General features: G+C 47.8%; 1 protein-coding gene across 2 annotated transcripts; it reads left to right on the top strand.

Moving 5' to 3' along the window:
* Positions 1-1,261: 1,261 nt before the first annotated feature.
* SLC22A5 (solute carrier family 22 member 5) lies at positions 1,262-26,928 on the top strand. Of its 2 annotated transcripts, XM_019422053.2 has the most exons (10): positions 1,263-1,724; positions 8,864-8,967; positions 15,272-15,426; positions 16,428-16,599; positions 17,800-17,926; positions 19,631-19,731; positions 21,413-21,627; positions 23,786-23,968; positions 24,994-25,129; positions 25,494-26,928. In XM_019422053.2, the coding sequence occupies exons 1-10, from the start codon at positions 1,332-1,334 to the stop codon at positions 25,579-25,581; spliced, it is 1,674 nt and encodes a 557-aa protein (XP_019277598.1). In that variant the 5' UTR covers positions 1,263-1,331; the 3' UTR covers positions 25,582-26,928. The 2 variants fall into 2 exon arrangements, with proteins under 2 accessions (XP_019277599.1, XP_019277598.1); XM_019422054.2 differs by lacking the exon at positions 15,272-15,426 and having other exon boundaries at positions 1,262-1,724; positions 16,537-16,599.

The raw sequence follows: 26,928 nt of genomic DNA, 5'->3' as shown, positions 1-26,928 counted from the left end.
ACACACTGGATTCTTAATATTAGTATGAAAAAGAAAAGTAAGATCAATGATTTTTTTATATTAGAATATAAAATATCTCATTAATTTCTATGTTGATTACATGACGAAATGATAATGTTGGAAATCTCGGACTGAATATATTATTAAACATATTATTAAAACTAACTTCATCCATTCCTTTTTACTTTCCTTAATATGTAGTGTTTCCAGATAAAATATGGGACAACCAGTTACATGTGAATTTCATATGTTCCTGCTTATATTTTAACACTATAAAATTATCCCTCTTTTAACTGAAATTCAAATTTTCACTGGGTATCTTATATTTTTATTTGCTAAAACTGGTAACTTTATTAATATGACTACTAGAAAAACTTAAATTATAAACGTAATCTATTGGACAGTGAAACTTTAGAAGCATCTAGTTTTGTTTTGTTTTTTTACCAGCTATTGAGCCAATTGTGCAGAAATACCTAATCTGAATGAACATTTAATCCTAGACTGGGGTCGTCAATACTCTGGAAGTTAAATTTTTACATTTAACAAGTTAAAGGACAACAAAGGGGCTTGACGCAGACCAAAGTATGGAAAGGGCATTTGGATTAGAATTAAAAGTCATTGCTCCCAGCCTCTCCATTAGGGTAGTTAACGGTTCCACTTTCAAAACAATCCCTGCCACTGTTACAAGGATGGGCGGTGTCAAGGTCAGTTAACTGGCAGGGAGACTCTGGGCCAGTCACAGTCCCTCAAGAGAAGTCAGTAAAAAGTTGGCGGGGGTGGAGGGACGGTATTTTTATACTTGACCCTCGCACTCCGGTGGTCTAGCCATCCCCTCCCCTGGCTCCGCGCTGGGCCAGACGCCGAGGCGCCGAGTCTCACTGCCTTCCTAAGCCGAACCACGGCTACCTGGGTTGCAAGACCAAGACTGTTCCTGCAAAGGTCCGGTGCCAACCAGCTAGACCCCACATCTGCGCCCCGTGAGAGCCACAGATGCGCGCAGCGGCTGGGGCCCGCCCACCCGCCGTCACGCACAGACCCAGTCCCGCCTCTCCGACTGCGCCGCTAAGCCCAGAGCCCGCCCCAGCCTCGAGCTCTATGTAAAGCAGGTCTCTGCAGGCAGGCCGCTATGGCGTCTGGAGCGCGACAGCCCGTTCAGTCAGAGGGCCGACAAACCGCCCCTCCCTCTCTGGGTCGCGCGACGAGGGCCTGGCGCGCACGCGCACGCGCACGCGCACGCGCACGCTCCACCCCCGGCCCCCGCCCCCGCGCGCTGCCGCGCGCCCCCGCGTCCTTCGACCCCGGGCAGCGCGCCGCTGGCCGCCGAAGGCGGCATGCGGGACTACGACGAGGTGACCGCCTTCCTGGGCGAGTGGGGGCCCTTCCAGCGCCTCATCTTCTTCCTGCTCAGCGCCAGCATCATCCCCAACGGCTTCAATGGAATGTCAGTCGTGTTCTTGACGCTGACCCCGGAGCACCGCTGCCGGGTGCCCGACACCGCGAACCTGAGCAGCGCGTGGCGCAACCACAGTATCCCGCTGCGGCTGCAGGACGGTCGTGAGGTGCCTCACAGCTGCCGGCGCTACCGGCTGGCGGCGATCGCCAACTTCTCGGCACTGGGGCTGGAGCCGGGGCGCGACTTGGATCTGGAGCAACTGGAGCAGGAGAGCTGCCTGGATGGCTGGGAGTTTAGCCAGGATATCTACCTGTCCACCATCGTGACTGAGGTGCGTACTAGCCCCGGGGCCGAGGACGTGGGGAGGACCTTCGCACTGCACCCCACAAGGTGTGCGCTGGATGCTGTCACTCTCTCTCTCCCAATACACTATCCACCTCAAAGTGGGCATCCTCCAGGCAACGCTTTGAGAAGTGACTTCCAACCAGACCATGCCCCTCCCAGCACGAGTGTCCTATTAGCCGCCTATGTTAATGGCCACCTTGAAGAGGGTGCCAAGAAGGCCACGGTGGTCCCTGATAGATACTCTAAGACCGTGAATAATCAAAGACTTTTTCTAGATGGAGATGGGGGTGTTGAGCAAATTCAGAGCTTGGGCCAAGGGGCTGTCACCGCTTTTTCTCTAGCCTCTTGGCATCTGTTCAGAGAGAAACACTCCTTTCTTAAGAACTTGTAAAACTAAGGGAAGCATGTGTATAAAATAGTCACGGTGCTCCTTTCTCCAGTTACTCTTTCCTCATCCACCCTCATCCAAAATGTCGGTCTAGTCATACCCTATCAGGGATTGTTTACCTTTTGCTTATGTTTAGTTACCAGAATTATAGGACCCATTCATCTGAACATCCATTCAGGCTGACTTGTTCACCTGGAATGCTTTAGAATATTCGAAGGCCATGTCGTTGGGCAGATTTAAAGCATACAACTTTAGTTCATAGGAAGCATGGGGGGGGGGGGGTGCTTCTTATTCCCCAACCCCTTGGATTTTCCTTTTTGGGTAGCTTTGTCTCCCCCAGTGACCCTGCAGTCATTAGTACTACATGTATGGCATCACGTTAACGGATGCTTGTAGATGTGCTTTGCATCTTATTCAGATACTGGACTCCCTGGGGTCTCAAGCAGAAATGAACTAGCAGAGCAGTGAAAAGAGTCCTCCATAGGCACCTAGGTGCCCAGGTTCACAAAGTGTCAGGATCAGGGATTCACAGATGAGAGAAAGCTTCCTGGCAATGGCATCTCGCTGAATCTGGAGTGTTTAGCTCCAGTCTGGAACAGCTGGAAACAACCTGGAAGGAGGGCAGGGTTCACAGGGAGAGTTCTAAAAGGGAGTGTGCACAGGTCCTGATATGGCATCAAACCCTCCTGTAAGCCCACAGGGGTTCTGGAGGCTCCTTTTATGTTGCTTCTGGAGGCTGTCACCCTTCAAGGGAGTCTGATCACTGCCTTGAGCCTCTTGTGTCTATGGATGTGCACACCTGTGCTCTGTATGTTTGGATGTTTGATGTCCCCAGCATCTGTGCTTCCTTACTGCCATGTATATGTAATAGAAGTGTGATCTGAGCCCCACTGGGATCTCTCAGCTAGTGATATCATTCCACTGTCCTGAGGTATTGATACTTGACAAGAGAGGCACTGAATGGAGGTAGCTGACAGTGCTTTGTGACCCAAGAGTCGGCAGAGAATCAAAACTCCTAGTCATTACAAGTCCTCGCTCCTAGCATCATAAGCAAGTCTGTCACACCCCTGGAAGCCAGTGAGTTGTGAAAGCAGAGGCTGTCCCTCAGGTTGCTTGCTGAGGCCACCAAGGGGAAACCATACTTCATGACACAGGAGTCCCTGCAAATTCTGCTTCTGGCTGCCCAATGAAAGGGGAAGCAGTGAATTCACGAGAAGCTCATGGCATCTCTTTGGATTTTACCCTGACTTCTAGAGTCCCTTGGCTTACCCTACTCATTTGCTCTTGCTTCACTGCCCCTATCCTGTCTTGGGCTAAGACTGGTGGTGGCACTGATGAGCTCCCAAAGGTCGACTATAGTGGAAGGGTCCTTGAGCTACATTGCTGCCAATGTCAGGCTTTTCCTTTTTTGTATTTAGCCTATTTATTTAGCTGTCTTGGCAGTTTCATAAGAGCTGCGTGCCCTTTTACCTACATACACATTTTCAGCCTTTGCAAGGAGACAAGGTTAATACATTACTTAGCCCTTTGTTTTGGGATTCTGGAATGTCTGACTCTTAAGTCCAAGGCTGTTTGTTCCTCTTAGGTGAATAGTCACCCCTGGAAGCTATTGCATTAACATTCTGATGGCTCCATTTTTCTAAGACCCATTGTCTTCCAACCTGGACCTGGCCTGCTGATCACTGCAGACAGTTCCATGTCTGATAAAGTTTCAAGCCTGCCCTCAGCCCCAAATCATACATAGAGGTGTTTATAAGTACATTGGTATTGAATTCCTATTTGTTTTTCAACAGAAGATGAAAACTGTAGGTCTCCTGTTTAATTGTTTTTCCTTGTTGAAGTTATCAAGTATGTACATGTAGTACTAAACGTTGTGGTAGATTTACCTCTTTGCATCTCCCTGACATGAGGCTGGATATAGACAGGGTACTGGAGGAAATTTTTGGTGAATGGATTAATGAACAACTTAAGAAATGTTGTCTAAAGTTTGAGAGCTAAAGAAGGAAAGGACAGTTTAATTCATAGAAGGGAAACTTGGAGGTGGTCAGAAAGCATTGACCAAAATATTTTAAAGAAAATGTAACCTCCCAGCCCACAAACTGTGGCTTGCCCCTAAATGGATCTGCGACAAGGTGTTGGGATTGGCGGAAAGGAGGTGAAAAGGAATGCGATGAAAGGGAATGTTTCGGGAATAGTTTGGTGGTCCCTGTGCTTCTAGACTGGCCTCTTCCCTGCCCCTCAGTCATTCCTGGAGTACTAGAGAATCAGCCACCCCACCTTGCAGCGTTGCTCCAATATCTGAGTGCTTCTTGATTCAGGACTACCCCTCTTCTGAAACCTGGGTGATTTCTCAGGCTGCCTGGCCCACCTGCTTTTTGGTATTTCTCTAGCCCAGCTAGCAGCCAGAAAGATTCTCTGAGAAACTTCTAGCTCTTCTGGCACCCATCAGTTAGGGTGTCTTCAGCTAAGACCTGGCAGTCATGTGTGTTTCCTTGCTTCTGGCCATTCTCTGCTTCTCTGAAGCCTCCTGCCCCAGCCCATGGCAATACTCTGACTCACTCCTTATTGTCCTGGAAAGTCTCTTCCTCTGGACTGGCTTTTCTGTCAGTCTTATCTCAGGTACCGAGTCTTGGAAGATAGGACAGCCCTCACTGCTATCTACAAGCCTGCCTGAAGGAAAAACCACATCAACCGGGGAGGCAGGGCTGGGCTGACTCAGTGTGGAAAGACCTGGAGCTTGTGCCTCACTGTTAGGTCTTTGCTGACATGTCTCACTCAAGGGAGAGTGAGTGAGCAGACCCTCAGCCCTGCCTTTGGAGCTCATGGCAACCAGAGAAGTTACTTGTTGGGTCCCTGAGGCCCCTGTACACACAGTCTTAGTAGAACCATCTAGACATGAGTGGTCAGATTGAGCCCTGCTCTAGCTAGCTGAGAACCGACACCCTGGGTTAAAGTTCTTAGAGCTGACACAGAGAGGGGGTTAAATAGAAAAAAAAAGAAAGAAAAAAAAAGAAAAAAAATTCTAGAGATTGAAGCTCAGGGTTCATCTGGGCCTTGAGCAGCCAAGCCTAAGGTCCAAGCCCAAAAGATACTGTGGTGTTGCAAGTTAACAGCCCTTTTATTTATCTATTCCCTCACTCAACTATGTACCAAATAGCCTCTCCTCTGTAGAGCACTGCCAGGCGTTATATAGAGGATATGGCAGCAAATTCTTTGTCTCCTTGCCCAGACAGCCTTGGGGCAAGGATCTGCCATTAACTGCAGCAGGAGGCAGGATGAAATGTGTGTAGGAACACATGGCATTCAGTAACAGGTGGTGCTTACCAGTGTAGCGTGTCTGACCACTGATGCGGTCAGGCCAGGTACATCACAGGAAGAATTTCTGCCCTATGGGCACAGACCCTGTCTTTTTTCCCTTCCAGCCAACTCACAGGTTAGAACATTTAGTCCCAGGGATCTACATCACATCTCTATTTCCCATAACTGAGAAGCAGCTATAATTATATACTGCATACAAGAGACACAGTTCTCTCTCTTCTTAAAAACATTGACAGCTTTGGGGCGCCTGGGTGGCTCAGTCGGTTGAGCGTCCAACTTTGGCTCAGGTCATGATCTCGCGGTTATGATCTCGCTGTGAGTTCCAGCCCCGCGTCTGGCTCTGTGCTGACAGCTCAGAGCCTGGAGCCTGCTTTGGATTCTGTGTGTGTCTCTCTCTCTGCCCCTCCCCCGCTCATGCCCTGTCTCTCTCTGTCAAAAATAAATAAACATTAAAACAAAAAAACATTAACAGCTTTGTTGAGGTGTAAATAACAGAAAATAAATGGCACATAAGTAAAGTGTACAGTTTGAAAAGCTTTGAGAGAGAGAGATCCATGAAACCATCACCAGTAGAGAGGCACATTTCTGAACAGGAAGGATGGCAAGTCTGGACCCTTGCCAGAGTGGCTCTTAGATTTTTTCAGGCTGTCTGTTTTCACAGCTCACCCAGCTGAGGGGTCACAATGCTAGACTCATGACCTGAATCTTAAACACACATTTAGTTCTAACACTGAGACTTGCTATCATCAGCCAGTACCAGCCTATCCCACGAACCAAGAGGAAGCATCCATGAGCTAGTCTGTAGCTGCTTTAGTCACGGCTGGGGAGCCACGAGCTCAGGATAGGAACACTAGATTGCTCTGCAAACACAAATCTTGGATACGTAGCCTGGACTCTAAGGGCTTCTCAGCCCACCTCTGCTAAAGAGGATGCAAGCCAAATCCTGGAGCCCACTGCAATCCTGGTGGCTGACAGGTTGTGTTGGCTGAATGGGTTGGCTGGGAAGGATCTAGTCCATGGCTGCCCTTGTGTTCATTTTTTGAGACCTATTATCTTTCCTGACCCTACTCATAGGCTGTCTGTGGCCAGTAGGAAGGAAGTGTCAACCCGGGTTTGCTTTTGGAGGGCCCAAAGCTAGGTCCTGAGGATTGTTAAGAATCTTCAGTGGTGGATAAAGGGCCCAATTACTCCAAGGAGTTACACACTTGCCCAGAGTAAGGACAGCCTGGACCAAGTGGTGGGGTTGAGGCTGCAGGTACTGGAGAGATGCCCTGGGAATCTATCCCAAGATGAGCATGACAGACACCTTGTCTCCTGCAGGGGATAGTCTGACCTGGTTTCAGGTAACACCTGGCCTTGTCAGCACAGAATTCCCTATAAGCCTGTATCAGGAGACCTGACATTGTTGGGGGAGGGGTCTACTGCTCCAGAACTCACTATAGAAGTCCCTGTGGATTTCCAGTCTAGCTCAGCTGTATCAGTCCCCACCCCTCATGCGAATCCTGTTGAGAAGCAGCTACTGACTCTTCAGTTTTGCATCTCCATTGCTACAAAAGTAATGCGTGCTGGCTGGGAATAGAGCCCATCATAGTCAGGAGCTGCGGTAGTCGTAATCTGGCCCCTGAAGCTCTAACACTTAAGAGCCAGAGGCTTGCACCCCATTACCAAGTCCCCCAGTTCTCACTCCCTGGTCACTCCCATCCTGACGTAGCAGCTGTGTCTGTATGAGGACTGTCCTGGGAGCACTCACCCTCCTAGAAGAGAGATGGTATCTAGGTGCTAGCACCACTGAGGCTGCGGGGGTGGGAGGGCTGCCTGAGTATTTGGACCTTGGTGCTCCTCTATCCTTGCCTCCTGCTAATCTGGACTTCCTCTAGATTTGTGTGTGTGTGTGTGTGTGTGTGTGTGTGTGTGTGTGTGTGACAGAGAGAGAGAGAGAGAGAGAGAGAGCGCGCACAAGTAAGCGAGTGGCAGAAAGAGAGAATCCCATGAGGGACAGAGAGAGAGAGAGAGAGAGAGAAGGGGGGCTCAAACTCACAAACCCTGAGATCATGACCTGAGCCAAAGTCAGATGCTTAACCAACTGAGCCACTCAGGCGCCCCTAAACTTCTCTAGATTTGAGTTTCAGATTGCTACCTCTTCCTTGCAGTGAGGATCACCACACCATTCTCAGCCCATCCAAGGTGCATGCTTATTCCAGAGTGGAGAGCCAGTTATGTGGCCAAGTGACCCTTTTTGTTAGCTGTGGGGGTTCTTCATGGACTGCCTCACACCCCTCTGAGGTGCCCAGAGGCTATGTGCACACATGCCCAGTGGGGCAGGGAAGCAGACTTGTTTTTCCCCGTCACTGGCCTGGAAGAAATGCTTTCTTGGAAGCTGCACATCGCCCCCCCCCGCCTTTGTTACTGGGAAGCCAGCAGGCTCCATGGAGGGCAGGCCAGCAGCCTGGCACCAGACGGGCAAGGGTCTGCATTCCTGGAGGGCAGCCTTCTTGGTGATTACTGAGCACCATCTTTCTCTGTTCTGGGAAACATTTTTCTGGGAACCACTAAACTTTTTGTTTTGTCCTTTCCTCTCTTTTTTTTGGCTCCTTGTTAGGCTGGGGCAACCCACCATCTGAATGTTCAGCTGCTTCCCCATGCCTGCAGATCTCTTTTCATGGTAACTATAGATGGAACTATGCACTGGGAGCTGGGAAACTCAAGCGGAGCAGCCTGTTCGGTACCTCGATCCCTGTTTTACACATGGGGAAATTAAGGCACAGTGAGGGAGGAAAATCTTACCTGACATTGATAACCACTTAACAGTAGAGCAGAAGCTAAACCCAGTTTCTTGATTCCCAGCTCAGAGCTCTTGGCTGTAATTTGGCCTAGTGTTTTTGGCACAGCATTAAGGATCCCAGGGCTCACTGGCCCAGAGTGGGGACCTGGGTCCAGCTGCAAGAACAGATCCACATGATGCATTCCGGGCCCTCTGGCCTCAGTCCTTTGCTGGATGCCTTGACTCTTAGAGCCCCAGAGTCCCACTCTAGACCCATTCCTGTGCCATTCATCCTAATGGCCTCAACCCCACGGAAAGAGTACCCTGCCCCATCCACAGATTCTTAGAAGTGACCATGAAAGGCCACAGTATTTGCTCCCTACCTGTCCCCCCCTCCTCAAATTGGTAGCAAAACAATGGAGCTGAAAGCCATGAAAAACAGGATGGGAGGGGCCCACTCTCCCTGTGAGGGGCAACCTCCTCTCTGCTTCGCTGCCCACATGAGCCTTTGCCTGCCTGAATGAGGTCATGCACCTGTGCAGTAATGTAAACAGAACCTGCAGGGATGCAGGATATTCTCATTTAATTTAACAAGAAATCTTAAATTTAAAACATTTAACAAAAGAAGTGAGTGATATGTCCCTTTGCTCCCTTACAGTGGAACCTGGTGTGTGAGGACGACTGGAAGGCCCCACTCACGGTCTCCTTGTTTTTCGTGGGTGTGCTGGTGGGCTCCTTTGTTTCGGGGCAGCTCTCAGACAGGTAAGGTGGGTGTCTGTCTCCTGCAGCTGCAGGGGACCATTGGACCGAACAAGGAGCATGTACGTACCTGGCGTTTGACTTCAAATGATAGTCTCTCAGCCCAGGGCCTTGTGTTTTAAAAGAAGAGGAAGCTGTGTCTATACTATATACTCCATACCAGGTAAAGAGACCCAACAACCTCCTCTCTAATTCTTGCTTAGCAGAACAATCTGAGTGAATTATATCCATGATCCCACTGAACCAGAATTATGCCATAATTCACTTCTTGTACCAGCCTAGTTGGCTTTCCCTAGGTGACTCTTTCGTGTCCCTGAGCTTTGGAGAGGTAGACACCACACACATGCAGATGAATTTTTTGTACATCTTAAGGCCTACAATGAATGACCACCTCTGTATTTTCCAAACCATCATTCTCTCTGCATGGTGAGAGATCTCACTAGCTGGTAGTGGCATAACAGGCAGAACTCTTGGGTTCATGGGGATGGTGCCTCTTAGCTAAGAGACTTTTGGTTATGTTACCTACTTCACAACAAGCAGAAAATGTGCTATTTTGGCCCGTAAGCAGCTTATTTGTGTAATTCCAAGGTTTTTAACTCAAGTTCCATTCATGGCTTAGGGAGTTCACCTACTCTTGAAATTATGTGCAAAATTTTAGAGATTGTATATGAGCATTTTTTTCTGGAGGAAGGTCCATAGTTTCCATGAAGTCCTCAGAGGGATCCATTATACCCTGTCTTTTTACCCTAGGGCTCCAAGGTCTGTTGGAGAAGCCCACAGTGAGAAGAATAGCCTTCACCAAGGTCCTTGGCTGTACTGGATCACCCAGTGGAGTCCCAGCATTCTCCTAGCTGGTTGGGGTTTAACAGAGAAGTTCAGGATGAGAATGTCATCCTACCTTAAGAACAAAGTCAGGGGTGTCTGGGTGGCTCAGTCAGTTAAGTGTCCCACTTCGGCTTAGGTCATGATCTCATGTTTTGTGTGTTCGAGCCCCACGTTGGGCTCTGTGCAGACAGCTCCTAGCCTGGAGCCTGCTTTGAATTCTATGCCTCCCTCTCTCTCTGCCCCTCCCCTGCTCATGCTCTGTCTCTTTCTGTCTCAAAAATAAATTAAAAAAAAATTTTTTTAAAGAACAAAGTCATATTGTCCCATAGCACAAACTCAGGGTGATGTTCTGGCATGTTTAGATTATTGTTTTTACCTGAGAATTCTTTCTTCATGAGAAATAAATGCATTTCTCACTAGATTTGTGTTTCCCAAGTGTCATCTAGCCATTAGAAAAGGGTCGGAGTGCCTGGGTGGCTTAGTTGGTTGAGTGTCCAACCCTTGGTTTCATCTCAGGTCATGATCTCACGGTTTGTGAGTTTGAGCCCCACATCCGGTTCCGTGCTGACAGTGCAGAGCCTGCTTGGGATTCCCTCCTTCTCTTTCTCTCTCTTTCTCTCTGCCCTTCTCTCTCTCATGCTCTTTGTCTCTGTCTCAAAAATAAATAAATAAAGTTAAAAAAAATTAGAAAAGGATCAAATTCCCGCAGTCACCAGTGAGCATTAAAGAGTCAGGTGGGCCATGACCACTGATTGACAATTCTAGACGAGCCTGAGACACTTGCTCTTTTGGAGGAAAGACCTTGCTTCCCTAGATCTTTAATCTAGCAGCAAGCATCAGTTGATTACTTATATTTATCTAACAAATACATGGCACCTAAGATGTATTAGACACTCTCATAAGCACTGTACAAATTTAAAAGAAAGAACAAATAATCTCATCATAACCCTATGAAGTAGGAAGTATTCTTACTCTTATTTTTACAGACAGGGAAAATTAAACCCACAGGAGTTAAATCACTTGTACAGTCACAAAGCCAGCAAGTGGCAGAGCTAGGATCTGGGCCCAAAGAGCCTTGATGCTCTGTTTTGTGTGGACTACTGTTCTCGGGCGCTGCTCTTCCAGAATTTTCCTTCTATCAAGGCAGAATGTACTAAACAATTGAGGCATGTACTTGTCCTTTGTGGTGTAAGTGATACAGAGAAGTAGTACAGGAAGCTAAGAGAGTCTGACAGAGGAGGCCAGGAGAAACTACCCCGACGAGATGACAATGTGCTGGGAGTTGAAAGATGAGTAGAAACTGGCCAGTGATAAAGGGGTGCAGAGAGGAAGGAGCATTCTGGGCAAAGAGAGCTGTACTTAAGCCTAGACTCCAGAAGAGATGGCACACTTTAGAACCTGGAAAAAAGTCCTCTGTGGTGGATGTGTGGAGAGTGGTATGAAGAGGAAGCATGACACATGGAGGCCCAAGCAGAAGAGCAGGCCAAGCTTAGCTGATGGACAGGAATTTGGGCTTTAGTCACAGAGTAGTGGGGAGCTGAGAGTTTTGTAAAAACAGGAGTGTGGTATAATCAGATTTGTATTTTTTTTTAACGATTATCTGATAATTTTGCAGAGAAAGGACTGAAAGGGAGAAAGAGGGGTTGTGGAGAGACCACATAAGAGGCTGTCACAGTATTTATGTGGGAAATGATGGCTTGGACCAGGCTGACAGTGGTAGAAATGGAGAAGAGAGGTAGGAGGTCCAACCAACAGCCCTTGGCTGTGTGTTGGATGCAGGAGAGGAAGGAAGATTTGGGGCCTGTACAACAGAGCCCTTCTCTGAGACAAAGGACTCTGGAAGAGGACCATGTCTGTAGGAGAAGAGTGGAGCTCAGTTTGAGTGTTCTGAATCTGGTGTGACTGGGAGAGGCCTGAGTGGATGAAATGAGCCTGCAGTTGGATGTACAGCTATGGTGCTCCATGAGAGGTTTGAGCTGGAGAAACACATTTGGGAATCGTCAGCTCCGTAGAACCCTTGGCAAAGCCCCCGAGTGTGGAGGAGATTGCCTGGGAAGGGTGTAGAGTGAGAACAGGGGCTGCCCAGGACTGCTCTTTGAGACCTTCCAAATGGGCTGGTCGGTGGGAAATCTCCTCTCACGGGGTTGAGTGGCAGCTAAGACTCAGAGGAATTTCCTTGATGTAAAAATCAAGAAGGAAGTACCCCAAGTTCAAAGTTGAAACTCAGTGCATTTTTCTGGGTCAACTATGTCATGGGTTAAGTAGATCTTTGTGGGCTAGCCTGAGAACCTGATTACCAGGAACACCATGAATGCCTGAGGAAAGTGTTCAAGTTCCACAGATGTGATCCCAAGCAAACAGTAGAAGGAAAATTAATGAGTACATTGAGGACTACCTTAGCCTTCTAAAGGGCAAGTGCAGTATTTTAAAAACGTAAAAAACGTGAGCAGACTTCTTTTAAGTAGGGTCATCTATGTCAAGTAAATGAAGCAGCTAAAAGTGTAGCTGTTGTAGGTGCAGCCGTGCCTTCAGCTCCTAGCATCACCTCTCAAGTTTGTCTGCACCCCTATGGGAGGCACCAGGCTCGGCGGGATGGACGGTTTCTGATCTCATTACTTCTAAGTAAGCTGGCTCAAAAAAATGACCTCATGCCAAAGAAATGACCTCAGAGCAGTAGATTCATGCCCTCAACTTGTCTAGGGTATCAACAGTAACTTTTTGTATAGGGCAAAGATTTAGTCTCCTTTCTAGAACGTTAATAAGCCTGAAATTCAAGAGCAGTTAAAATAATCCTGGGTTGTCACAGCATTTTACCTGAAGATACCGAGTTACCTTCTTGTGTGTGAATTACAAGAGGGCATAGCCCTAGAAAGAAGTAGTCAGATATTTCCTGGTTTTCTAACATACGTGTGGTTGACATTTTGTTGACAGACTTTAAGAGTAAGCATTTCTGGTCCCAGCCCTGGACTGCCAAAAACTGGTGCTATGTAAGGATTCCCTGGGTCTTTCTCTTCCCTACCATCCCAGGGAACCCATGGGAAGGGAAAGCATGGGTAAAGGTTATCCCTGTCTCCTTATAGGAAGGGGCCGTCCCTAGGTTTGTGTGTAGGGTACTCTTGTTATGGAACAATGCAGGGGGAGATGGTCTCCTTCTAGACCAGAGTTTCTCAACCTTGGCACTATTGATATTTTGAGCCAGAAAATTCTGTGTTGTGGGAGACTATCCTGGGCATTTTAGGATGTTTAGAACATCTCTGGCCTCTACCTACTGGATGCCATTAGCACCAAAAACAAACATTAAACCTGTTTCATTGGAGACAAGCACCAAACTCTTTAACATGGCACCAAGGCCTTGTGCGGTTTGGTTCCCCCACACACACACCGACCCCGGCAGCCTTCTGTTGAACAGCTGACGCCACTCAGGCTGGCTGCTGGCTGTGTATGTCCTCCTGTCTCCTCCAGCTGCACTTGTGTATGCTCTTCTCTGTGTTCCCCAATCACCCCGACCTTCCTCAACCATGAAGGCCAACTCATGCTTCCTTGTGCCTTTTCTCCATTGCACTGATCGGAAATTGGTAAATAAGAGGTGTTATCTGATTAATGTTGGTCTCCTCCACTATACTGTGAATGCTTGGTCCCTTTTGCCTACTTCCCTTTGTCAGTAATAACTTCTTTTTCGGGCCTCATCAGCTCCCCATCATCGGGGATCCCTTCCCTGAATGCCCACGTCCCCAACCCCTAGTCCCAGGCCAGAATAGTTTCTTTTGTTGTATCCCTTGTGAACCTGAGTGGTGATCATTCAGTGCGCTTGTGTCCATGTGTAATTGTACTTTCAGTAGTGTGGTTGTTTGATTAGAATGTGATTACTCTCTGTCCCACCAACTGTAGACTGTAAGTCCCTTGAGGGTAGAAACAACATTTTTTTTTTTTATAATCCAGAAGTATCTCTAGTGCCTAGTATATAATTGAGGTTCAAGTAAACATTCATTGAATGAAAATGGGTATCAGCCAGCCCTGGCCAGACTCCAGCTGAACCTGCTAGGTTGGTTGAAATACGTTGACTTGTTCCTCTCTGACTGTGATACTATCTTTAAAACAGAACAAACCCCCCAAAAAACCAACAGTTAAAAATTTTTTTTTAAATGAACATAGAGAAAACCACACAGAACAAGTGTGTGGTGGATTGATGACTTATTCCAGGGAAATAACCTTGTAACTACCACCGAGTCAAGAAATAGAACCTTGCTGGCCACCCAGGAGCCCCCGTGCACATGTCCTGTCTCAAGTACAACAGCCTCTCTCCACCATAGGTAACCACCAGGCTGACTTAAAAAAATTTTTTAACATTTATTTATTTTTGAGAGACAGAGCATGAGTGGGGGAGAAGCAGAGAGAGAGGGAGACACAGAACCTGAAGCAGGCTCCAGGTTCTGAGCTGTCGGCACAGAGCCCAATGCAGGGCTCAAACTCACAAACCGTGAGATCATGACCTGAGCCAGAGTCAGATGCTTAACCGACTGAGCCACCCACGTGTCCCTCAGCCTGACTTTTATACTAATTACTTCCTTGTGGGTTTTTGGTAGTTTTATCCTTCCGATGTGCATCCTTAAACACAAGTCTAGTCTTGGCCACTTAAAAAGTTTTTGATATGTCTTTTAGTCTACTTTGATTAAGGGATTCTGCCTCCATCCTTTTCTTTACCGTATATTTTATCTCTTGCACTCTGGATTGTTCCTCTGTAGAATTTTCTCGTCTGGATTTTGCTGATTGCATACTCAGGGTGCACTTCAGCATATTCCTCTTTTCTCTGTGTCTCTTGCATATTGGTAGTTGGATATAGAGACTTGATCAGATTCAGGTTCATACCCTTTAGTGAGACTAGAAATCATGCATGCAGTATTCAGTTATCTTTTCATAAAAAGACCATTAGCAGTCACTGAAACATAATTCCCAAATCTGTCCATTTATTAAAGATTATAATATGGTGATATTCTAATTTTATCACTTCTCTTTCATTTAATAGTTGGAATACTTTCATAAAATGATATTTCCCCTCACCTATTATTGGTTCCTATTGACATTCTTTGGATATGTGACAACTGTTTCTTTTTCTTTATTTACCAGTCTTCATTTAAAATGACTTGTTTCTCCATCATCCTCCAAAGTAAACCAGTTCTCTTGTAAAAAGCTACATTCTGAATGTATGGGTGTAAGCATAATGAATACATTTCAACCCCTTGCAATCATTATCATATTTCTGGGACTACCTTGGGGGCAGTCCTTGTTCCTGGGCTGAACATTGGTCCTGGGGAGTGGGGAGGGCAAGTAACAGCACAGGGACTGAAGACCAGGACTGTCCTTGTACTGCACCCTGGCAGCACTGTCCACAGCCCCTCCCTGGAGAGCTCTGGGGGAAGCCCATCTTGGTGGAGCCCATTTCTGCCACCTCCTCCCAGCTGGATCTCTGTCGCTGTCTTCCCAGGTTTGGTCGGAAGAACGTGCTGTTTGTGACCATGGGCATGCAGACAGGCTTCAGCTTCCTACAGATCTTCTCGAAGAACTTTGAGATGTTTGCTGTACTGTTTGTCCTTGTGGGCATGGGCCAGATCTCCAACTATGTGGCAGCATTTGTCCTGGGTATGGCCATCAAGTTGGAGTTGAGTACTTGATCCTGTGTTTCACCATCATCCCACCACCCACTCTCTGAAGATAGCTATGATGTCCCCCAAGGGGAAATGGTCTGTAGCAACACCAACCAGCACTGCTTGAACCTAGTTTTGTAGGTAGTGAAATTGAGTCCTCTGAGTGCCCAGCCTTGAGTCACTAGGAGCACGGTAGCCTGAAGGCTGAATTCCAGTTCTTTTCTGGTCTCTGAGATGTGGCCCTTGGCCCCATTAGTATTCAATAGCCACTTTACTATAATTCACCCAAGATCATCTGTTAAAAAAAAAAGAGCCTTCCCAGAGCTAAGGTTGCTAAGGAAAGATGGAGACATGATGTGAGGAGCAAGGGCCATGAATGGTAGGCTTGCCAAGGAAGAAAACTGCCTCTTCTGTAAAGCATTGTGTCCAGGGAAACTGACTGTAAAGAATGAATTGATATGAATGGACTTTAGTCTCGTGATGTTTAGGGTTTTAATTCCAAGAACACACTGCAGTACTTTGGCCTGTTCTCACTGAAAGTCCCACTCTCACTGTTTGGAGGAATCCAACTCTAGCTTATTGGCCTTTGGGTTCCTTGGGTTGTATACTGAAAGGATTATTTCTTTCTCTTCACGTCTAATAGAATAATCTTTTCTTAAAAATATTTCCTTTAAGCCCCCATGTGCATCCTCCATAGTGACTTCCCCTTTAATAAATTCTTCCTCACATGAGGATTACATTTTGAGGCCTAACGTGGCATCTTTAGTTTACAGCTTGGGGAAGTGATAAAATTTTCAAGGTAGAACTGTCCTTGAGGAGCCTAAGAGGCCAGCGTGGGGCACCCCCAGTGGGCGCTCAGACTGCACGGGGTTCAGAATCCCACCGTTTCCTAGGGCGTGGCTGCTTCCATTTCTGTTGAAAATTACGTAAGAAAAAATCAAAAAGGAAATTACCTAAATTAAAGTGCTAACATGACTCCTCCCTTGTTTTGAACAGGAACAGAAATCCTTGGCAAGTCGGTTCGTATTATATTCTCCACGTTAGGAGTGTGCATATTTTATGCGTTTGGCTACATGCTGCTGCCACTGTTTGCTTACTTCATCAGAGACTGGCGGATGCTGCTGCTGGCGCTGACGGTGCCGGGGGTGCTGTGTGCCGCGCTCTGGTGGTGAGTGTCGCCTGTGCCCAGGGGTGCCCATCGGCAGGATGTCTTCCACCTGGCCTTCACTAGGGGGCAGCAGCAAGCCACAAATCCCTATTTGGGCTCCCAGAGACAGGGAGTGTAAATTAGTTGTAAGTTGTTTCAGAATGTTTTTTCCCTACCGGAAAAGCCAAAAAGGAAACAAAACAAAATCCCCAGACATCAACAGACTTGTTCTCAGTCCTGTGCTGGGTTTATTGAAGCGCAAGGAGAGGAAGAAGTTGTAGCCGGGAGACGATGGGGTCTAGTATGACCTTCAGGAAGTTATCAGACTGACAAGACTGCCTAGGCCCTGGTTCCAGCTGTGTGTTGCCAAGACCTCACACCACAGGCACTGGGAGAAGAGGGAGAGCACTGGAAGTGAGAGTCCCCTGGCTTACACGGAGGAAGCCAGGCTCCATATGGGCTTCCAAGATAGAGGACTTGGACAGGCAAAGAGGAGGCTGTCCATACCAAGAGTGGGAACACAGCAGAGCGGCTGAGGCAGGAATTGCCCCTTGCAGGTGGGGTTGGTGAGATCACTGCTCCCCTTAGAGCAGAGAGCATTACAGAGCATAGTGGGAGAGGACACAGAGCAGAGCATGAGTCCTTCCTGGTCATGACCAAAGGGCAGAGTCCATTTGGTGAGGTAGAAAATAGGATCCATAAAATCTTAAAGTCCCAGGTGCTTTGATAAACATAGGCAGGGGATCTGACAAGTCATTTGGATGCAGCAGGGGTGGGAAGTGAGGAAAAACTACAGGCTAAGAGGCCAGTGCAGAAGCTTCTGTGGATGCTGGGGACAAGTAGGAAAGTACAGCAGGGCAAGAGTCTGGGCTGGGCCAGGCCCAGGACAGAAGCCAGGCTTCAGGAACTTATCTTATGCCTTTCTCCTCAGTGTCCAGCAGGTGGCACCACCATTCTTTAGAAATGCAGGTGGCCAGCCTAAGAAGCAATCTCGTCCCGGTGCGCAGGACCCTCCAAATTTTGTGCACTCTTGAGGGTACTCAAAAGCTCACACTTCAGGTCATTAGTGGGTATAGTGTCAACCATCTCTTTGCTTCTCACTTGGAAACACCAGACATTCCCCAAATGTAGACTCTAAAACCCCATTTCCCACTTCCACTTAAGCTGCACCTGGTCTGTTGGGCAGGACTGTCCCAGTGAGATTATTGCTTATACTTCCAGGTTCATCCCAGAGTCCCCCCGATGGCTCATCTCTCAGGGACGATTTGAAGAGGCAGAGGTCATCATCCGCAGGGCTGCCAAAATCAATGGAATTGTTGCACCCTCAACTATCTTTGACTCAAGTGAGGTAAGCACCATGAGGGAGCTGGGCAGAGGGTGTCCGTGACCATGATTTTAGGCCAGCACCACGCAGGAGCCCAGCCCTCTCTCTGCCCAAGCCCCAGCTGCCCTGCAGCAGGTCCTGTTCAAATTCACATGTTGAGGAGAAGGTAACAGTTGTCCAAATCTCTTCACCTTCACCTTTGGTTGTCATACTTATGTAATTCTCTTCTAGGCAATCATATGGTTAAACCATTAATTTGAATAATAAACACTCTGAGTAATAGGAGTTGCATGAAGTTGGCATCATGGGAAATTATTGTTTCTCATGTCTTAGGTAGTTTCTCATCTTAAAAAAAATAGTACATAAAATATGGAGCAAAAGTAGGTTTGGAGTTAGAAATGTCCAGTGTCCTTCCACCCACCAGTCATTCGTGTTGCATATCATCTTGGAGCCAGCTCCTTTTTGATATCCGCCTCTTCCACCTATGCCACCCTTCTCTGCAAACCCTATTCTCATGTGCCATGGGTAATTTCCTGGCTCTACCTTATTCCTGGGTCTTGATTCTCCCTCCTGTTCCCTCTCCTTCCACCATCTACAGCAGGCAGTTTTCCTTAGTCTCATGACTACCACAAGAGGTTAGAAGTTGTAATTGCTGGCTGATGGGGTCCTGGAATGTGTCTCTGATCTGATGGGAAGACAAGGCTGTGAGAACAGCCACTAGCAGTCATGCTGAAGTGTGTGCAGAAGGAACGTGAGAAACACTCAGGACTCAGGTGCAGATCAGGGCTTAGGAAAGGGAGACCAGTTATTACAGGCATCAGAGAAGCTGCTGGCCACCAACAGCCCTGCCGGCCTCAGTTAAGTGCTGGCCCAGCAACAGCTCCCACCCAGCACGTACTGGAAGGACCTCTGACACACAGATGGCAGGGCGGGAGTAGATGGCAGGGAGGGCTTTTAAGTGTGGTAGCTTTGGTGGCTTTTCAGTGAGGGGTCAGTCTGGGTGAACCCATAAGCCCCACTGACATCTTTGAGGAAACGAGGCTATTTCAGGGGCTCCATTAAAGTCAAAATTTGACCTTTGGTTGAACTGCTAACTTGAGAAAAACAAACTCCAAAGCTGGGTTTGCTTAAGAAAGCAACATCAGTGTGTTTAGACGTGTGGTTTATTAATGTCCTTGGCTGTGCCAAATTTCATAGGAAGTTACTCTGGGTGAAGCTGAGGTCAATTTTCCTGTTTTTCTATCTGAAATTTTTTTCCTTGGAAGTAACCCAATAACTACATGGTATGAGGACTCAAAACATTAATTCTTTAAAAATATCAAATCAATAAAGTGCACAGCCAGTTTCTCTCTCTGACCCAGAGGGCAGGGAGCCAGCCTCAGGAAGGAATGCTCGGGAGGCCTCCTGGAATGTGGCCACCGATGGTGGCTGGGGGTGGGGCAGAGAAGGAGCTGTCAGCCTGGGCCTCTGCCTTGGCTGCATCCCCTGAGGGACGGGTCACCTGCTTTTCCTTATTCTTGCTCACTGATGTGTCATCGACAAGGCCTGGGGATGCCTTCTGCAGCAGCGTAAGATACACTCAGCACACTTTTTCTTTTCAAGAAAGAAACATAAAACACTCACCAACTTGGAGACGCAGAAAGCTAAGATGGTAGGGTTCAGGCGTGTTATTGAATCTCTGAGTCTCCAGCCTCTCCGTCCCATACCCTTGTCATATCATTCCTGCAGCTACAAGACCTGAGTTCCAAGAAACAACAGTCCCACAGCATTCTGGATCTGCTTCGAACCCGGAATATCCGAATGGTCACTGTCATGTCCATAATTCTGTGGTGCGTAAGTGAGACCTACCTGAGGCTTCCTGACAAAGCTTCTGGCAGTGGCTGTCAGGCCTCTCATTTGCAAATGTGTGTCTCAGACCAAATTGAAAGCCTGTGTCATCAGAAAGCGTAAGGGATCTGCCTTGCAGTGAAAGAAGTGGGCATGTCGCAATTTTTAGCTTGATGGAATCTCAGAAAAGGAGAATGAAATCTGTTGTGGGGGCTTTTTGGGAAGCTGTGGGGTCTTTGGGGAAACCCTCCAGGTCCTGAGGCAGATCCTTGATCACTGTGGGCCCTAGTTTGTTTCTGTCCCCCCTGCACCTCAGACAGTGACTGACGAGGACAGGGGAGGCCTTTAAAAAGGAGCTAAGTGAAAACGTTATGTCCTTCCCATTACAGAGACTGCTAAGTACTGTCTGGGAATGTGGAAGCAGAACATCCTCCCTTTGGGATGTTCACAGATTGTCCTGAAGGCAGGGCCCATAGCCGAGATGTCCTCAGGCTCCTTTTAATGAGGCATTTCACCAAGCATGTCAGGAGGGCATTTGTGAGTTACCAGAGCAGGGGGCACAGCCTAGTGCCTTGGTAGCATTGGCTCAGTGGCTAAACCCTTGGGATTGTAGAATACCTGAGCTTGCTGGGTGACAATAGCAGGCTTCATCTCAGTATCCTTTGTTACTGGAGCTGTCAGTTTTGAGGCAGCCAGCTATTTTGCTCCCTGGGGGATACTATGAGTCACTCACTTCCAAGGAATTGCCCAGGACCCCTCAGGGCAGTGCACCACACCTGTGTTGGCCTCAGACAGGACCAGCATTCATCCTTCACCACAGACTTGCCAGCCTGTGATGAGTCACCTATTCTGTGGTTCACCCAGGTGCTCTTCTACCTCTGGATTTCCCAGGGACTCCTGGACACTTCCTTTTTCCTGATTGTCCCAGCTGTGGTTTCAACATGCAGATGAGTCAAAACATCCTAATGCCTAAAGGTCTGGTTTGCCAGAGTGCTGGTCATCAGCAGAGAGAATGCCTACCAGGGATAGGGTCCAGGCCTGGGACATTGGGAAGCTTGTAGATGAGAGATGATGTGGCCCTGCCATCGGGAGCTCCTCCCCTTGTCCACAAGTACAGTGGGGCTGCGGTCAGCCGCTTCTGTCCATCCTCCTCTGGGCTGAGAGCCACAGATGGCGGGTCTGCTAGGAGGTCTTTCTCCAAATGTTTGACCTAATGATTGTTTTATCTTATCCCTCCAGTCCTATCACACCTTACTTGACACATGCCTCTTTTCTCATTCTCTCGCTCCTTCTGCACTTGCTGGATTTAGGGGCGGGGGGGTCACAGGGTAGGGAAGTAGCTTTTGTAAGTACTTTGGCTTAGGGTTTTTAAAGCTGAGAAGCACGTTGGAGGTGGTTATTGTTTTTGTTTTTTCTCAACAAAGTAAATCTACCTGAATTATATAAGCCTTTTTGCTGGGACTCTTTCTATTTGGAATGCTCTGAAATTGGTGTGGTCCAGGGTTAACATGGGGTTAGGAGGAAATTATCTTTTGTTCTAAGAAGTAAGGCTCAGGGTTAAACCCGCTGTCCTCCTGGCGAGGATAGTTTTGAATTTCCTGCGCTAATTGTACTTTAAAAGTTGTTGAGGTTGGGAGGCACGTGGATGCTGTTTCTCCAGCTTTCTCCCGCACTCTTTTCCAGGATGACCATCTCAGTGGGCTATTTTGGGCTATCCCTTGACACTCCTAACTTGCATGGGGATGTCTATGTGAACTGCTTCCTGTCGGCAGTGGTTGAAGTCCCGGCATACGTGCTGGCCTGGCTGTTGCTACAGCACCTGCCCCGGCGCTACTCCATGGCCACCGCCCTCTTCCTGGGCGGTAGCGTCCTCCTCTTCGTGCAGCTGGTGCCTCCAGGTAGGGCCACATGCATCTGTGGTCTGGAGTTTTTGCTGACTCACTCATTCTCTACCAGGCTGTGTCCCCCCATTAATGAAGAAAATGAAATCACGCAGAAACAGCTTACTTGCATATCTGCATTCTCCATCACAAAATCAAGAGAAAGTGTCTCCTGGGACCAGACACTCATCATGGCTTGGGCTTTGGGGGAGTGGTGAGAGCTGGTGGTGAGCATTAACTCTCCCAAGTTAAGGTGTGCTTATGTGTCCTCTGCAGAGTAAGGGGGAAGAAAGAGCCAACCCCATTACTCTTGAACCTGGGCCTATGTTAGTCATGTATTTATTCAGTAAGTAGCTCCGGAGTGCCTCTGTGGACCAGGTGCTGTGCTTGGGGCTAAAGACGCAGAATTAAACAAGTCAGACAGAACCCCAGGCCCTCCTGGAGTTCGCACACTAGTTGTGAAGACAACAGACCAGTAAATAAAATGGTTAATATGGTGCAGACTGGGTCACCTTTGATAATAACAATAAAGGACAGTGGAGAGCTAGTTTAAATAGAGCAGTCATGGACAGTGTCCCTGAAGAACAGGCATTTGCAAGTGAGCAAGGATGTAGATGGAATGATGGCGAAGACTGTGAGAGGGTCTACACATAGAGCATTTCAGGCTGAAGAAACAGCAGAGACAGAGACCCTGAGGAGGGAATAACTCTGGCATGTCTGAGGAGAAGGAGGGAGCTGGTAAGAGGTGAAGGGATGGAGAAGGAACGGGCCAGGCACCGCATGGGTCTCACAGGCCATTAGCTGGATTTTTTTTTTTTTAACGTTTATTTATTTTTGAGACAGAGAGAGACAGAGCATGAATGGGGGAGGGGCAGAGAGAGAGGGAGACACAGAATCGGAAGCAGGCTCCAGGCTCTGAGCCATCAGCCCAGAGCCCAACGCGGGGCTCAAACTCGCAGACCGTGAGATCGTGACCTGAGCTGAAGTCGGACGCTTAACCGACTGAGCCACCCAGGCGGTCCTAGCTGGATTTTTTTTTAATGTTTATTTTATTTATATTTGAGAGAGAAAAAGTGAGCATGTGTGGGGAAGTGGAAGAAAGAAAGAGAGGGAGAGAGAATCCCAAGCAGGCTACATGCTGTCTGTGCAGAGCCCGATGTGGGGCTCAGACTCACAAACCATAAGATCATGACCTGAGCCAAAACCAAGAGTTGGATACTCAACTGACTGAGCCACCCAGGAGCCCCAATTTTTTTTTTTGAGAGAGACAGAGAGAGAGGGAGAGAGCATGTGCATGCACGTGAGTGGGGTACGGAAAGAGAGAGCAGCACTCAGCACTGTCAGCACAGAGCCCGATGTGGGGCTTGAACTCACAAACCGTGAGATCATGACCTGAGCTGAAGTCAGATGCTTCACCAGCTGAGCCACTCAGGTGCCTCAAGTGGATTTTATTTTTAAAACCATCTTGGTATCCTACTGATGGGATAAGGAGGCAACCTTTTTCCAGAATTCACAGAACAGTGTGTGGACCTTCATATTCCATCATGGTATCCAGATACATGAATATGGGGGCCTCTGGTGGTTGTGTGTGGGCGCCTGAGCCTGGCAGTGTTCTGCACAGGCATGGCATATATACATAGAGCTCACACCAGAGCTCAGGGTGACCCACAGGCCACTGTGCCTCATTGGTACAGCGAGCAGGATAGATAGGATTATTCCTGGGGATCTGCTGTCCTATGAATTGTCAAGGTCTGAGTGAGGGAAAGCATGAAATGAGTTAGAATGGAACCCCCATTCATCCACAGGTCATTCATTGATTCCACAGTGCCTGCAGTGTGCGGTTCTGGGGTGCCACCTGACCCCTCGCCAGGCATGTCTTTAGTGACTTCTGGACTAGAGCAGGTTTACTTGGGCTATTGAGAGGCTCACTTTGGTGGTCTATAGGCTGAGAAGGGCATGTCCTCACACAGCTGTGGGTCCCAGCCTCCTCTCAGGAAGCAACTTGGAGGGATATCTTGTCTACAGCTTCTTATCCCACAGAAGGTCATTAGAGAAACTGTCCCCCATATCCCAGAAAGGAGAAAATATGTTTGCTTCGGGGAAAAAAGATACAAAATGCCTAATAGCAGCGTACCGTGGGTTGGTGCCTTCTACTTCCTTCCCTTTGCCTTTCCAGATTTGTATTACTTGGCCACTGTCCTGGTGATGGTGGGCAAGTTTGGAGTCACTGCTGCCTTTTCCATGGTCTACGTGTACACAGCCGAGCTGTATCCCACAGTGGTCAGAAACATGGGTGTGGGGGTCAGCTCCACAGCGTCCCGCCTGGGGAGCATCCTGTCCCCCTACTTTGTTTACCTCGGTAAGTCCTGTGGGCTGGGGCATGCAGGAGCCGTGGCATGGAAGCACTGATTGCCTTTAATGTGAGCTCTAGTGGGTTGTTAACAGCAAAGCAGGCACACACAGCAGATGGGATCCATCCAGTACCAGATCTGTGCCTAGAGAGGGCCTGTGTCCAGGCACACTGTGGAGGAGGCACTCACTTGTAAACAGAAAACAACCTACGCACTAGCTAGAAATCAGTGAGATAAGTAGAGTTTTGTTTCTGCTCTGGCTATCCCAGGCCTTCCATCAAAGAATCTAGTTTCCTTGTCCTAAGAAACTGCAGCATGGTATAGGGAGCCCATGTACTTAATTGAAGAAATTTCTTCTTGGAATCAGAGTATAAAAGGAACATGGAGGGAAGGATGTCCATTCAAGACGTCTGATGGATGAACTGAGAATTACCGTAATTTGGAACACTTTGGTTTTACACCATGGTTCTATACTGTGTAAAGATATGCCTTGTGCCATTTTATGTAACAGGGCACAGTTTTTCTCTTCTTTGGAATTATTTCCCCATGGCAGCTTCTCCCTCCTGCACACCCCCAGCCTGCACATCTTTGGGGAGGGTTGGTGGCTGCCTTGAAAGTACCCAGAACATGTTGTGAATATGCTACATGAATCTGACAAGCAGAAACACATTATCTGGCCTTAAGGCAAAGTGAGCGGGTTGTGACATATCTAGAGAGGTGGAGGAGTTACTGCTGTACCTGGATGAGAACCTCGAGTTCCGTGGAAATGCAGCATTGGGAGATAGGAATAGTGCCCTCCTCCCGGCCCGCACCCCTCCCCTGTACCGTGAGGCGCTGCAGGACCTCTGGGCACGTGCCAACTCTGGGTTCTGAGACCTGTCCAGGTGCCAGGTTTCAATCTGGCAGCTCAGACTGTGGGAGATGCAGAGGCTGAGAAGGCACGTGGTCCCCTTTAGAGTCCTGGGAGCACAAAGGGAGGAAGGGAGGCCAAGTCTGACTGCATCCCTCGCTTAGAGTTCTGTCTTTGCCATAGGTGCCTACGACCGCTTCCTGCCCTACATTCTCATGGGAAGTCTGACTATCCTGACAGCCATTCTCACCTTGTTCCTCCCAGAGAGCTTTGGCACCCCTCTCCCAGACACCATTGACCAGATGCTGAGGGTCAAAGGGTAAGGTTGTGCTGGGTTGCTGGGTTGCAGTGTTGATGCACTGGGTCCAGGCCTGGCTGAGAGTTCCCTACAAACTCTCCCAGACACCGTGGGCTAGTTTAGCCATCAGAGGGTTAGAAATGGCAAGGTGCTTAGAGACTGTCCTGTCTGGTCTGAGACAGACCACAGTGTCACCATGTGCATCTCCACCACCCCAGAAGCTCTGGGACAGCAAGAGACCAGGAGAAACCTTTTAGAATCTGCTGTAAGAGTTTTTCCCCCTTAGTGAGATCATCTCAGTTCTGGGTTTTGTTTGACTATTTAGAGACTGGTAGACATTTTTTTAAAGATTCATTGCTAACACTAGTTTTGTTTGTTTTTGTAGGATAAAGTACAGGCAAACTCCAAGCCACACAAGGATGTTAAAAGATGGTGAAGAAAGCTCCAAAGTGCTTAAAAGTACAGCCTTATAACACAGCATCCAGTGGGGGAGAAGGTGAGGAGAGGGACAGGGTCTTGTCAGAAACAGCTTGTGCTGTTGTGCAGACACTGAGCCCTTCAGCAGTGGACATCTCCACCCTTCATGCTCTTGCCTCTGTGTCTGACTTGCTCCTGGCTGGACACCCAGACTCAGAGGTTGCATGTGGCCCTAGGGCATTACCTTCCCTCCAGAGTGACAAATTTAGATACATCTTAACTCCCGGATTTGGTGGATGGTGGACTTCGCACTCCCTAAGAAGTTAACTGTTCACCAGAACCAATGGGACCTGGAAGAATAAGAGAGGCATGTGCTAAATTTACATCTTAATTTCAGGCCACCTGAAAAGACTCCTGACAAAACTGGAGGTCTAATTATCCCCCCAAATCTTCTCCCCATTTCCCTCTAGTGGTGCACTTTAGAGGAAAACAAATAATTGCACAGAGGGTTTGCTTTCTCACACTTTCTTAATCTTAAGGGGTATTAAATGTGATTGTTGCTCCCCCAGGCAGGAGAGCACAGATCTGGGGAAACCTAAAGGTAATTAATACAGAGGGAACTGAGCAGATAATGGAAGAAGGGCAAGTGCATTGATTTGTGAGTTCTGGTGCCACTCAGTGTGACTACTGGGTTGACTTGTTTACATCTGATCAAAGCCTTGGGCTTGTCCAGGCCCATACAAGGTGCATCATTGAATCTTTTATTCTGTTTTCCACTGCTGTGTGAATCACATCTCCTAGCTACTGTGGTTTCTGATGTATGATTGGAAGGAAGTGTATCAGTGAGAAAGAGAGGCAAGCAAACTCATCTCTTTTCTCAAAACTATAATGTAAATTTTGTATGTTTGTGTTTTGTTTGTTCATTTGTTGTTTGTTATGGCTTTTTCTGCTTAAGTTATTTACCCTTCAGAATAGACTTTAGGAAAGGCTTGTTCTTCAGCTTCCTGGTTTGTGTCTTTGTTGTTTTTTTTTCCAACCCAGAATCACTCTGGCGATGGCCTGCCATTGCCCTTTGTGCAAAGAAATCAGCCTTAGCCACAAGCACTTCTCTGAGTGCCAAAAATGACGTCACTATAAGAGTTCCTTTTGTGATACCTAATCATGGGGAAAAATTACAAAGAAGAAAGTTAAACTGTGTTCACAGTCTTTCAGAGTTGCTCACTTCAGTCGTGTAACATTGGGAGATATTTTGTGTTCAGTGTAACTGTCTTTTATGATTATGTTACCACGGCACTCCAAAAGCAGATGCTTCACCTGGATAAAAACCATATTTTTGTGAAAGCTACTGAAGTGCCTTGGTAAATGAAGATGTTTTAATAAATAAAATGATTTTTTAAATAACA

The sequence above is a fragment of the Panthera pardus genome, unplaced genomic scaffold (genome assembly GCF_024362965.1).
Source record: "Panthera pardus isolate Hobbes unplaced genomic scaffold, ASM2436296v1 HiC_scaffold_2, whole genome shotgun sequence".
Classification (NCBI taxonomy): Eukaryota; Metazoa; Chordata; class Mammalia; order Carnivora; family Felidae; genus Panthera; species Panthera pardus.
Note: the sequence above shows the minus strand (reverse complement) of the source record. Positions and strands in the feature narration are given on the sequence as shown.

Coding starts and splice junctions, on each gene's coding strand:
- SLC22A5 (XM_019422053.2), top strand. CDS start 1,332: ATGCGGGACTACGACGAGGTGACCGCCTTCCTGGGCGAGTGGGGGCCC. Junction 16,600..17,799: donor CTGTGTGCCGCGCTCTGGTG/GTGAGTGTCGCC, acceptor TTATACTTCCAG/GTTCATCCCAGAGTCCCCCC. Junction 21,628..23,785: donor CGTGCAGCTGGTGCCTCCAG/GTAGGGCCACAT, acceptor TTGCCTTTCCAG/ATTTGTATTACTTGGCCACT.